Source organism: Ovis canadensis, chromosome 9 (genome assembly GCF_042477335.2).
Source record: "Ovis canadensis isolate MfBH-ARS-UI-01 breed Bighorn chromosome 9, ARS-UI_OviCan_v2, whole genome shotgun sequence".
Taxonomy (NCBI): domain Eukaryota; kingdom Metazoa; phylum Chordata; class Mammalia; order Artiodactyla; family Bovidae; genus Ovis; species Ovis canadensis.
The window spans coordinates 14,700,124-14,713,214 of NC_091253.1; the positions used below are offsets into that span (position 1 = coordinate 14,700,124).

At 43.8% G+C, this 13,091-nt stretch overlaps 1 protein-coding gene across 1 annotated transcript in view; it reads left to right on the top strand.

Annotated features, from left to right (window-relative positions):
- Positions 1-7,476: 7,476 nt before the first annotated feature.
- The window catches only part of LMBRD1 (LMBR1 domain containing 1), a 144,496-nt gene continuing 138,881 nt past the window's right edge, over positions 7,477-13,091 (top strand). Inside the window, exon 1 of the mRNA XM_069599500.1 lies at positions 7,477-7,840. Within this exon, the coding sequence (XP_069455601.1) occupies positions 7,763-7,840 (78 nt within the window). The 5' untranslated portion in view covers positions 7,477-7,762. The remainder of the gene's footprint in view (positions 7,841-13,091) is intronic.

Sequence of the window (13,091 nt, forward strand, 5' to 3'; positions counted from 1 at the left end):
GTTAAAAAAAAAAATTAAGTGATGTATAAAAGTCAGCTATTTCTGAAACATAACAGGCTAAAATCCAGTGGTATAACACACAGTTAATCTGGATCAATAATTAGATTTTGCTATAATCTAAATGTAATTTCAGGGTGTAAGCCATAGCAACCTGTGCAGTTACCATTTTACAGGTCGATTGACTGTTTTCTGGGCCTTATTTCAGAAGTTACTGCTATGAGGCTCTTTTAGATGGCTGACCCCTCCATGACCCTGACCCTCATGTATTTCTGACTCATCCACCTTCTGCTCTCCAGTTCTAGGCCCATGTAAACCTCTATATCCAACTTCTTTTGTTATGTATCATTGACATAAAATTTTCTTCTAGCTTGTTCTTTCCTTTTAATCAAAACTTTCAATTTTCTTTTTCCTTTCCACCAGTTCCTATGTAAGACTATTTTTGTAAATTTTACATCACAGTACTTGTTTTTGTTTTGTTTTTACCATTACTTTTTTTTAAATTGAAATATGGGTTTCCCAGTTGATTCTACTGGTAAAGAATCCACCTACCAATGCAGAAGACACAGAGATGTATGTTCGATCCCTGAGGGGATACCCTGGGGAAGAAAATGGCAACCCACTCCAGTAGTCTTGTCTGGAAAATTGCATGGACAGAGCAGCTTGGTGGGCTATAGTCCAAAGATTCACAAAGAGCAGGACATGACTGAGCAACTGAGCATGCACAAAGTGCCTTATTTGGAAGGGCTTATTTTTGTTTTGTTTTTACCATTAAAATTTTTTTAAATTTAAATATAGTTGATTTACAATGCAGTGTTTATTTCTGGTGTACAGCAAAGTGATTCATTTCTACATAAATATATATATATATTTATATTCAGATTCTTTTGTTATGGTTTATTATACAACATTGACTATCATTTCCTGTGCTGTACAGTAGGACCTTGTTGTTCACTGTACTTGTCACCTGACCCTATTCCTACCTTTGGTTTTCTGAAAGGACTTCATAAGGGAAATGAATGAGAAACCATTCTCATGTCCTCCATTTCACAAACCTCCCCTCCTCCACCAGTGTCAGCTCCTGGAGGGAACCTCTTGAGTGCCCTTGGGATTGGCAGAGAGGAGTGATAGTCTTTGCTTCTTCAACTCTTTCACTGAGAGTTTTGGTATCTATATTCACTGTACTTTTCTTCTTTCCTTCTTTGTTTGGTTTTGCTGTCAAGATAACCTTTCTATAGGTCATCACTGCCAGTCTGGTTTCTCACTTGGACCACACCCCAAATTCCCACTGCCCACATGTTCCTGGTCCAGCCAAGAGAATCCTCTGGAAGGCTTCCTCCAAGGGAGGTTATTGCATCTCTCTTCAGCCTTTCACAGGAATAAGCACATGGAAAGGGGAAATCTCAAGGGCATCCAATAAAACCTGCAGGGTGAGTTTAATGAACTAGTGTGTGGGGGGTGGGGGGGCACAGGGAGGAGCTAAACCATGCCCTTTCTGCACTGAGATAGTCCTTAGTGAGCCTTTATGCCAGCTCAGCACTGGGCATTCTGTGAATCAGCCACCCTCCACACCTGCAGCCGTGCTGGGCCTTTCCCCAAATTTAGGTCACACCCTCCAACCTGATGGGTGACTCTCTTGTGTAACGTCCTCCCATTGGCTTTAGGGTAAGACTACGCAAAAGCTGAGAGACAGAGGAATGAGGGGAAGAGAGTTGCTCCCTTACACAAACTGCCTTCCTCCAAAGGCCTCTGCCTCTCTTCATTTAGTCAAGAAGATCCAGGTTTGGATAGGCCTACAGCTTTCTGCAACAACTCCTCTTATTAGACCCCCTGGGAGTGGTCTGTACATGGCCATTTTGTTGACCTCAAAATGGAACATAGTCCACTGAGCCTGGTTCCTTCTCATGACTTGCAGGATGTCAGGTAAGGCAAGGGCTTCTATGGTAACTCCAGGTGTCTTAGTCTGTTTGGCCTGCTTTAACAAAAATACCATACAACAGGTGGTTCGGAGACAGCAGAATTCTTTTCTCACGGTACTGGAGGCTGGAAAGTCCAAGATCAAAGAGCTGATAGACCCAGTGTCTGACTCGATACTCATGAATATGTTCTCATTGAACTTCATGCAGCAGATGGGGATTAAGAGCTCTGTGGCATCAAGGATTAACCATCTTGAGGTCTCAGCCCTTATCACCAGAGCACCTCTCACAAGCCCTACTTCCAAATGCCATCACCTTGGGCTTTAGAATTTAATATATGGAATTGGGAACACACATCAAATATTCAATCTATAGCCTCAGTAAAGACTGTCTATTCGGTTTTTACATCCTCATGGAATATATTAGAATGAGCACACAAAAAGCCTTTAAACTCTTAAAGACAAGAATCTTGGGGTGATGAAGATTGTGTTCATTTATGAGGAGATTTTCAGTTTCTAAGTTTTTCATGTGTGGAAATTTATTAATGAGCATGTATTCCTTCTACGTGCCTGCATGCTAAGTCGCTTCAGTTGTATCCAACTCTTTGCGACCCTGTGGACTGTAGCCTGCCAGGATCCTCTGTCCAAGGGATTCTCCAGGCAAGAATACTGGAGTGGGTTGTTGTGCCCTTCTCCAGGGGGTCTCCCTGACCCAGGGATCCAACCTAAGTCTCTTACATCTCCTGTATCTGCAGGCAGGTTCTTTATCACTAGTGCTACCTGGGAAGCCCTATTCCTTCTATAATTTTCAGTAATCAATAAAGATGATTATTAAGGAACTCTGGTATGTAATGAAAGGCTTCCTAGATTTAAGAACATCATTCAGGAGACTGTTTTCAGTCCTTAATGGTCTAGTCATATGAATTAATAGTACATCCCCACCAAGTGGATGAATGTAGAGATGGGTTGACGTGCATATTTCTACCTGCTCATGTGTCACCTTCTCTTTTTCCTCTCTCTCAATCTTCCTGATTCAAACCACTGCTATCCTTGTACCTAATCACTCTCATCAGCATCACAAGTCCATCAGGCTTTTCTAATTTGAAAATCAAACAACTGCCCAATACAACTCCAATACCTAGATGTTCAGAGTCAGCAAAAGAGTGAACTGAGTTCATTAAATAAGCTTCATTCAATCTTTAGGTACATCAGCTATTAAAAAAGATTCATTCCAGGACTGAAAAAAATCACCAGTTTCACATAAAGTGCTGGGGAGATTATGATCTTCAATTCTTTGATTCCTTCCCAACTATAAATTCTCCTTTACATGTAGAATTAAAAAGGGATGTAAGAAGAATTTATTCTAAATTCGTGGACCTTTCAGCCAAATAAAATATTGACAAATAGACTGGAGTAGGAGAAGAGAAATTGAAGAGAATTCTTCTGTGAGAATTGGTGCTATGAGTTCCCACCTCTAACACCAAGAAATGATGTGTGTGTGTGGATGAAAGTTAGGGTGAGATGTTGCCATCTAGTCCCTAGCCTTGTAGGGGAGGCCTCAACGAACCTACTTGGAAAACCTGAAGTATTGTCCTTGCATCTAAAAATGAACTGGCACCCAACTCAGGCATGGGGAAACTTCAGTGGACTCTCAAGTGTACGCTGACTCCCTCCAGGATATCCAAGAAGGGTTGATTGTTTTAGTAGTAGAACTAGAACAATGCAGGTACACTGGGAGTGGCTTGAGTTCTCAAAGGCTATCGGTGCAAGTCATGTGTAGAGGGGATGTGGGCTCTGTGGTGAAACCATTTGGTGTAGTTTCAAGGGCTCCAAAGAGCTCTGGTACCACAATCCTTTATGTCTCAGTGCAGAAAAGAATTCAGTAAGAGGCAAACTGATAGATAAGAAATGATTCAACAGGATGCTTGTGAGGCTTACACACAAGTGGGTGAGAAATGCCATGCCCCCCAAACTTACTGGCTTACAGTGTTACAATCAAAGGAAAAGTAGGGAAGGTAGAAGAATATTTTGGTCTCTCTTCAGTAGATGTCATGCTTCCATCATCAGCTCCTCCTCCAAGTTGGGCAGGGGAATTTTCTTGCCCCTACATGGTCAAGGTAGGTCCACAAACTACATTCTTTTAATGTGTGCAGACAGCATGTCCTAAGGATCAGTAACTTACTGATCATTAACTCACTGAACAAGATATGTTTCATGTTACCACTGTTTTTGTTTGTTTGTTTGTTTGTTTTGGGGCATGTCTCAGGGTTTGCTGCATGGTTTTGTTGCTAAGCAAACCTACTTTTTGGAGCGACCATTAACTTACCGTGTTCAGAGCTCAGATGCTTCAGTCGTGTCCAGCTCTTTGTGACCCCATGGACTAGAGTCCACCAGGCTCCTCTGTCCATGGATTCTCCACGCAAGAAAACTGGAGTGGGTTGCCATGCCCTCCTCCAGGGGATCCTCCTGACCCAGTGATAGAATTCTCATCTCTTATGCTTCCTGCATTGGCAAGGCAGGTTCTTTACCACTAGCACTGCCTAGGAATCAGCCATACATATCATACATCTCCTCCCTCTTGAAACTCCACCCCATGTCCCACCCACCCTGGAATTCCAGCTCTCTAGGTCATCATAGAGCATTGAGCTGAACTCCCTGTGCTAAACAGCAGCTTCCCACCAGCTGTCTATTTTATGCATGGTTAAAGAGTTGGACACGACTGAACACACAGTGTATATATGTCAATGCTACTCTCTCAATTTGTCACATGTAAGATTTCACATGAAAGCAATACCAGAATGATATTTTTCTTTCTCTGCCTAACTTCATTCAGTATGACAAGGTCCATCCATGTTGCTGCAACTGGCATTGTTTTTAATAGCTGAATAATATTCCATTGTATATATATATATATATATATATATATATATATATATATATACTATATCTTTATCCGTTTCTCTGTCAATGGACATTTAGGTATGCCTTGGCTATTTTAAATAATGCTGAAATGAACAGATGAAAAGATGATAAACATCACTAATTATCAGAAAAATAATTGCAGCAAATCAAAACTACAATGAACTACCACTTCATACCAGTCAGCATAGCTATCATCAAAACATTCACAAACTTTAAATGTTGGAGAGGGTATGGAGAGAAGGGAACCCTCCTAGACTATCGGTGGGAACATAAATTGCACAGCCACTGTGGAAAACAGTATGGAACTTCCATAAAAAACTCATTTTTAAATGCATTCCTCATGATGTACTCCACATATAAGTTAAATAGCAGGATGACAATAGACAGCCTTGATGTACTCCTTTCCCGATTTGGAACCAGTCTGTTGTTCCATGTCCGGTTCTAACCATAGCTTCTTGACCAGCATATAGATTTCTCAGGAGGCAGGTAAGGTGGTCTGGTATTCCCATCTCTTGAAGAATTTTCCACAGTTTATTACGATACACACAGCCAAACAAAGGCTTTGGCATAGTCAATAAAGCAAAGAAGATGTTTTTCTGAAACACTCTTGCTTTTTTGATGATCCAACGGATGTTGGCAATTTGATTTCTGATATCTCTGCCTTTTCTAAATCCAGCTTGAACATCTGGAAGTTCACAGTTCACATACTGTTGATACCTGGCTTGGAAAATTTTGAGCATTATTTTGCTAGCATGTGAAATGAGTGCAATTGTGTGGTAGTTTGAACATTTTTTGGTCTTTCTTCGGGATTGGAATGAAAACTGACCTTTTTCAGTTCTGTGGCCACTGCTAAGTTTTCCAAATTTGTTGGCATATTGAGTGCAGCACTTTATAGCATCATCTTTTATGACCTGAAAGAGCTCAACTAGAATACCATCACTTCTAACAGCTTTGTTTGTAATGATATTTACTAAGGTCCACTTGACTTCACATTCCAGGATGTCTGGCTCTAGGTGAGTGCTCACACCATTGTGGTTATCTGGGTCATGAAGATCTTTTTTGTATAGTTCTGTGTATTGTTGCCACCTCTTCTTAATATCTTCTACTTCTGTTAGGTCCATACTATTTCTGTCCTTTTTTTGTGCCTATCTTTGCATGATTTCATTGGTATTGGTATTCGCTTGGTATCTCTAATTTTCTTGACAAGATCTGGCCTGGCATTGTCTTAAGGCTCTCCTCCAAGCTAGTGGGCCTTTAGCAGAGTAATAGGAGAGCTTAGCATGGAGAGGCAGAGTTTAAGTGACCACAGTGTTTCCTGCAGCTGGTGCGGGGATTTCCAAGTGGCCTCCTAGAGTAGAGATGTCTCTACAGTTCACTTTTAGGAAACCATTAGGGCAGTCTCTAGAAAAGTGAATAGCCTGCAGGAGAGTCACAGTCAAACATGGGCAAGTTCAGAGAGCAAGAAGCCACCTTTGATGTCACATGTCACAGTAAAACTATCTTCTCTACTTTCTTCTTCCCTCATATAGTCCAGGAAGGGAGACACTGCACTACTTCCATTCAGCAGGATTCCAGCCCAAAACAGATCTTGGTTAGGGGATAACATCACCACATAATGCATTGTAAAGAGATGTGAGATTCATACATAGAGTTGTGGTTAAATTACAAGTACGTTTTGCTCATTTCACTGGTTAACAGTGTCTCCACACTCCAGTGGACCCAGGCAGGCCATCTCAGGACCATTCCCTGTGCTTCACTTTGGGTCTGTGTGGATTATCTCATTCACTTTCAAACATTATAATTATAATATATATTATATGAAATCACAGCTTCTAGTGAGAAGCTGTGATTTCATATAGTATTTCAGAAAGTCAAGTACCATTAGGGTATAAAGTTATCATGGAAATCCACAGGCATGTAGAGATTTAAGTGTGCTTAGTCTGGCACCCCACTCCAGTACTCTGGCCTGGAAAATCCCATGGACGGAGGAGCCTGATGGGCTTCACTCCATGGGGTTGCGAAGAGTCGGACACGACTGAGCGACTTCACTTTGACTTTTCACTTTCATGCACTGGAGAAGGAAATGGCAACCCACTCCAGTATTCTTGTCTGGAGAATCCCAGGGATGGGGGCGCCTGGTGGGCTGCTGTCTATGGGGTCGCACAGAGTCGGACACGACTGAAGCGACTTAGCAGCAGTCACTGTCATCCGACTCTTTGTGACCCCAAGGACTGTACAGCCTGCCAGGTTTCTCTGTGAATTGGATTCTCCAGGTAAGAACACTGGAGTGTGTTGCCATGCCCTCCTCCAGGGGATCTTCCCAACCCAGGGATGGAACCCAGGTCTCCCAAATTACAGACAGATTCTTTACCGTCTGAGCCACCCTACAAAGGCCATAACATCCCACGATAAGACAGCGTCCACCTCAGCAGCTACTCAGGCTGGGCCCAGGTGCCAGCAAATCAGAAAGTCATTTGGGCAGCTGGGAAAGTCTGCCATTCCTACAACCTGGGGAGGCCTTCTGCTAATTGAGCGGCTCTTCTGCCAAGGAGACTAGGGAGCCTCTTCCCTTACAATGGCAGTGGAAGCCCCTGAGGCGACTGGCCTCTGTTGACAAACCTGCTGCTTTGCCCGTGGGCGCCTGGGCGTTTCCGGACAGCAGCCAGTTACGTGACGCCGCTGGGAGACTACGCCTTTCAGAACACGTCACCGCCCGCTGCCGGCCGTGCATGACGTCACGGCGCCCCGACGCGCCCCGCCCCCGGCCGCTGTTGCCAGGGGCCGCTAGCAGCGGGTCTCCTAGGCAACCAGCGCTCCGCCCCTTCGCCCCTTTAACCTTTAGGGTGCGCGAGCGCCGCGTCGTGCGCGGGTTCGTCCCTCCCCTTTCTTGTCCCCGCTTCACCGGGGCTGTCCCGGCCGGAAGCGAAGATGGCGGCGGCGGCGGCTGCGGGCGCGGCGTCCGCCGAGCTGGTGATCGGCTGGTGCATCTTCGGCCTCCTTCTCCTGGTAGGGGAGGCGCTTGGCGTGACCCGGGGCCTGGCCGGGGTACGGGGGCGGCCCCGCCGCTGGCAGCCGGGGCCCCGACTTCCTCGTCCCGCCTCTCCGGCTCCGGCGGCCGCCGCGAAGGCGCCGGGTGGGGGCGGGCCGCGGGAGGGGCGCGCCGGCGGCCGGCTGCGGGCTCCAGGTGGTCCCCGGGGCGCAGCCAGTGCCCCGGACTCGGGCCTGAACAGAGGCCCCTGCGCACGGGGGAGCGGAGCGCCGAGAGGACGGGCCCCGGAGGCAGGCAGCTCCCGCCTGCGCGCGTCCCGCGGGCGCCGCGTCGTCGGCTCGCGAGCCGGCTGTGCGCTTGGAGAGGCTCCACCGTGTCCCAGCCTTTAGGGCCGTGGGGTCCGCAGCCTTCTCTCCTCCATTATATGGTACTGCCTTGGTGACGTGCGTTCTGACGCCGGCTTTCGCCTTCCTTCCTGGTCTTTGATGGCTGAGACACCTGTGCCGCAGAGTTGGGGCCTTGGTTACTTCCAGGGTCAGGGTCTGTGTGCCCACCTCTCTGACTTCATCCCAGCCGCCTGACTCCTGCTTATCCAGGCAGCAAAACGTGGGTCAGGTGGCCTAGCTTTTATTTCCGTGACCCATGTTAAAACCCTTTTAATTGGGAGTTCAGTTTATTTCTCTTCGTTCCCCTCCCCAGTCTCACTTCCCGGTAGTCTTCAGCCCAACCTGTTGTTTCTTCAGTGTCCTGAAGTATTAATGCCACTTGTCAGTAGGGAAACAACAAAATCAAACCAAAAAGAAAAAAAAAAATCCAGTTTACTTCTTGAAATCAAAATTTGCCTCATTTTACTTTACTTTCTAGATTCTGTTACCGTGTCTGCAATCTGTATAGTATGTTTTTTCTTGTAAATGTTGCAACAGAAACTGCATCCTTCATGCAGTGTGTGAAAACTTGAAAAGGCTTCTTTTGTAGCCTTTACCACCTGCCCAGAAAGTAATGCCTTTACCTTGGAACATGTTTTTTTCTGCTTGGAGAAAGGGAAAGACCTGAAGTTGGCTTTGGTTTCCACAGCCTGTACTTGGGCTATTCCAGACTATTGTATTCACTTGACTTTGTAGGGGAACAAAATTTGACACCCCAAAATGTCTCTCTGGCATGGGGATTAGTTTAGACTGGTTATTTGTAAGAAATGGAAGACTCAGGAAATATTTCTTTTTACATCTGCCTTAGCCTCTGGAAGAATTTGGATCAGGGCCCTGTCTCCAAAATAAGTTTTATAACCAGAGATACCTGCAAAGAATGTGGGCTAGGTTTGGTGAGCCTAGAGCTGAGAGAGCCCCTCTGTGTCCTTTTGTCCCTGCCTGGCCCAGCAAAAGTTAGTTTACCAAACTTTAGCTTTCTACTTGCATGTGAAGTGCCTTCCTCCCAGTTCAGGTCCCAAGGCATCACTTCCAGCATCCTCTGTCTATAGCTGAAGGTGGTATTTAAAGTGAGGGCTTTGGCCATTTTGTTAAGTTTTCTTGGGTACTTCCCCTTTACAGTATCAGTTCAGTTCAGTCGCTCAGTTGTGTCTGACTCTTTGGAACCCATGAATTGCAGCACGCCAGGCCTGCCTGTCCATCACCAACTCCTGGAGTTCAACCAAACTCATGTGCTTTGAGTAGGTGATGCCATCCAGCCGTCTCAAACTCTGTCGTCCCCTTCTCCTCCTGCCCCCAATCCCTCCCAGCATCAGGGTCTTTTCCAATGAGTCAACTCTTCACATGAGGTGGATAAAGTATTGGCGTTGCAGCCTCAGAATCAGTCCTTCCAATGAACACCCAGGACTGGTCTCCTTTAGGAGGGACTGGTTGGGTCTCTTTGCAGTCCAAGGGACTCTCAAGAGTCTTCTCCAGCACCACAACTCAAAAGCATCAATTCTTCGGCACTCAGCTTTCTTCACAGTCCAACTCTCACATCCATTCACCACCACTGGAAAAACCATAGCCTTGACTAGACGGACCTTTGTTGGCAAACTAGTATCTCTGCTTTTAAATATGCTATCCAGGTTGGTCATAAGTTTTCTTCCAAGGAGTAAGTGTCTTTTAATTTCACGGCTGCAGTCACCATCTGCAGTGATTTTGGAACCCCAAAAAATAAAGTCTGACACTGTTTTCACTGTTTCCCCATCTATTTCCCATGAAGTGATGGAACCAGATGCCATGATCTTAGTTTTAAGAATGTTGAGCTTTAAGCCAACTTTTTCACTCTCCACTTTCATTTTCATCAAGAGGCTCTTTAGTTCTTCATTTTCTGCCATAAGGGTGGTGTCATCTGCATATCTGGTTATTCATATTTCTCCCGGCAATCTTGATTCCAGCTTGTGCTTCTTCCAGTCCAGCATTTCTCATGATGTACTCTGCATATAAGTTAAATAAGAAGGGTGACAGTATATAGCCTTGACATACTCCTTTTCCTATTTGGAACCAGTCTGTTCCATGTCCAGTTCTAACTGTTGCTTCCTGACCTGCATACAGATTTCTCAGGAGACAGATTAGGTGGTCTGGTATTCCCATCTCTTGAAGAATTTTCCACAGTTTATTGTGATCCACACAGTCAAAGGCTTGGGCATAGTCAATAAAGCAGAAATAGATGTTTTTCTGGAACTCTCTTGCTTTTTTGATGATCCAGTGGATGTTGGCAATTTGATCTCTGGTTCCTCTGCCTTTTCTAAAACCAGCTTAAACATCAGGAAGTTCACTGTTCACATATTGCTGAACCCTGGTCTGTACAGTATACATGTTATTAAATATTTGATTTTTCCTGTTGATCTAGCTTGTGTCAATTTTAATTGTTAGACCAGGCAAAAGAACTTAAGAAGGAAAAGTAAATTTCTCCCTTCTTGACAGTTTAGAGGAAAACAAAGGAGCACATAACCTGTATCAAAGTTCAGGGAGAATAATTTGGCAATTATCAATGAATAAACATTTCAGATACAGCAGTTATGCTATAAATTGTAGGAGGATGCAAATAAAATGTGACCTTTAAGAGGGCCTGAAGATAGGTGGGAAAATAAGAATTCTTGAAACAGGTCTATTAAGTACTGAAAACCAAAGTATGATTTTAAAATTAAATAGGACTTGAGAGAATAAAGAACAGTTTTGGGAGAGTGTGGAATAGAGGCAAACTTTGGATAGAAAAGGAAGGGAAAGCATTTAAGTTGGTGATATTACAGCAGGAACAAAATAAAATGAAAATAGAATTAAAGGTTTGAAATTAGATGTTTAGAATAGGACTAAATTAGTAATGAGGGCCATTGCTTAATTTTCTGGAAATCTCTTTAATTTGTGGATTATTAGATGAGAACTGGATTCTCATGTCTGCTTCTGCATCCAACATTTTGAGAGGTTGCCAGGAGATTTTAGTGATACGTAGTTGGAAGCAGAGTATCTTTTAGGTCATTGTGACATTGTTCAGTATAATATTACATCAAAACTTAGTAAGTAGAAGCTGCTTAGTATGAAATATGGGATTTGAAACCCTATCCATGAACTTTTGTTCTTTCCCCTATATGTGGTTTTATAATATGATGCATTTGGTCATTTAGGAAATAACTGGTTCACTGAGCTAAGCAGATCTTCGAAATAACGGATATATTTCATTACATAAATCAGATATCACATCCATCAGTATCACCACTGATCTTGTCAGAAGAAATGTCTCAGAAATAAGTAGTGAGAAATTGCCAAGCTCACAGTCTTGGATACATAGTCATTTGCGCTTTCAAGTGAAAATGTTGTTTCTTGGAAATAGTGCCTCCTTTGGCTTTCAGCTCTTAACATAGGATGCTTTTCCTGGAGACAGCCATCTCTACTTGAGCACATTCACATTTTCCTCCATGGATTATTAAAAAAGTCAGGGGCTAAAGTGTAATAAAATTGACATTTACTGCTTTGTTGATAGTAGTTTTAAGTTAAATAGTCTTCTTTTATTTCCTTCTGTGAGTGTGTGGTGGTTAAAAAAAATAGTCACTACCGGCACGTTTGGTTCCATTGTTTTGATTTGTGCTTAATTGGCCAGCAGTTTTCCTCACCATTGGGTTTCCCTGGTGGCTCAGCTGGTAAAGAATCCATCTGCAATGTGGGAGACCTGGGTTCCATCCCTGTTGGGGAGATCCCCTGGAGAAGGGAATGGCTGCCCACTCCAGTATTCTGGCCTGGAGAATTCCATGGACAATGTATAGTCCATGGGGTGGCAAAGAGTCTGACAGGACTGAGTGACTTTTCCCACCATAACTTATGCACCACGAGTTAAATATCAATGTGGAAAGGGCAGATGACATTTTAGTAGTATTGTGAGAACAGTTTTCAAGTTGCAGATCCCCAGAAAGAGTTGTGGGGCTGCCAGGGGTCTGAGGACTTAACACTTGGAGAACTGCTGCCACTCTCCTGTTAAAAGATTCAGAACACTGAAACTGACAGCTTTTGTAATCTTGGGCAAACAGGATGGGCTTCATTTTCTTCTGTCACATAAGGAAAGGTTAGACTTGGCTCCTCCAAGCCTATAATTTAACTGTTCACATTTACTATATTAAATCTAGCCCTTCACCCTAGTCCTCACCCCCATAGGATTGTCAATAATTTGGCTTACACCATCTCTCAAATTGCATTTCCCATTACTGTTTAAGGTTGAGTCTCTGTTTCTGTAAAGCAAGTTCTTTTTGTTACTCCAAGTGAGGGGATCATCTGGGAACTTGTTAGAAATAAAATATGGGGCCCTAGCCCTGGAGAATCAGAATCTGCAGTTTGACAAGATCTCAAGCGGCATGTGTTCCTTGATTCTCACTCCTGCCTCTGCCCAGGTACTTCTCCACCTTGACTGCTCATTACAGACACCTGGGGAGTATTAAAAGCCCTAATGCACAAACCAGTTAAGTCAGAATCACTTGGGAGGCGTTGGGGACTGCTCTAAATCTTTCGTTATGACTGTTAGCAGAATTATATATTAGTTTCTCTAAAATGTTATTTCATATGACATTTAATAATAATTGCTGCTCTTTGTTGAGCAATTACTAGCCCAGGCACTGTGCTAAAGTCTTTACATTCAGTTCCTATAACCTGCTATGAAAGAAATATTCTTATCTTACAGATGAGGACAGTTGGTTTATTTTATGATGTAGTGTAACTATTGATAGATTTAACCTGAAAACAAAAAGCTCTTTGGGGTCTGTTTTAATAAAGTTTCCCCAAACCCCTGAAAGTTTGGGAACCTCCGGCTTAGCTGTTT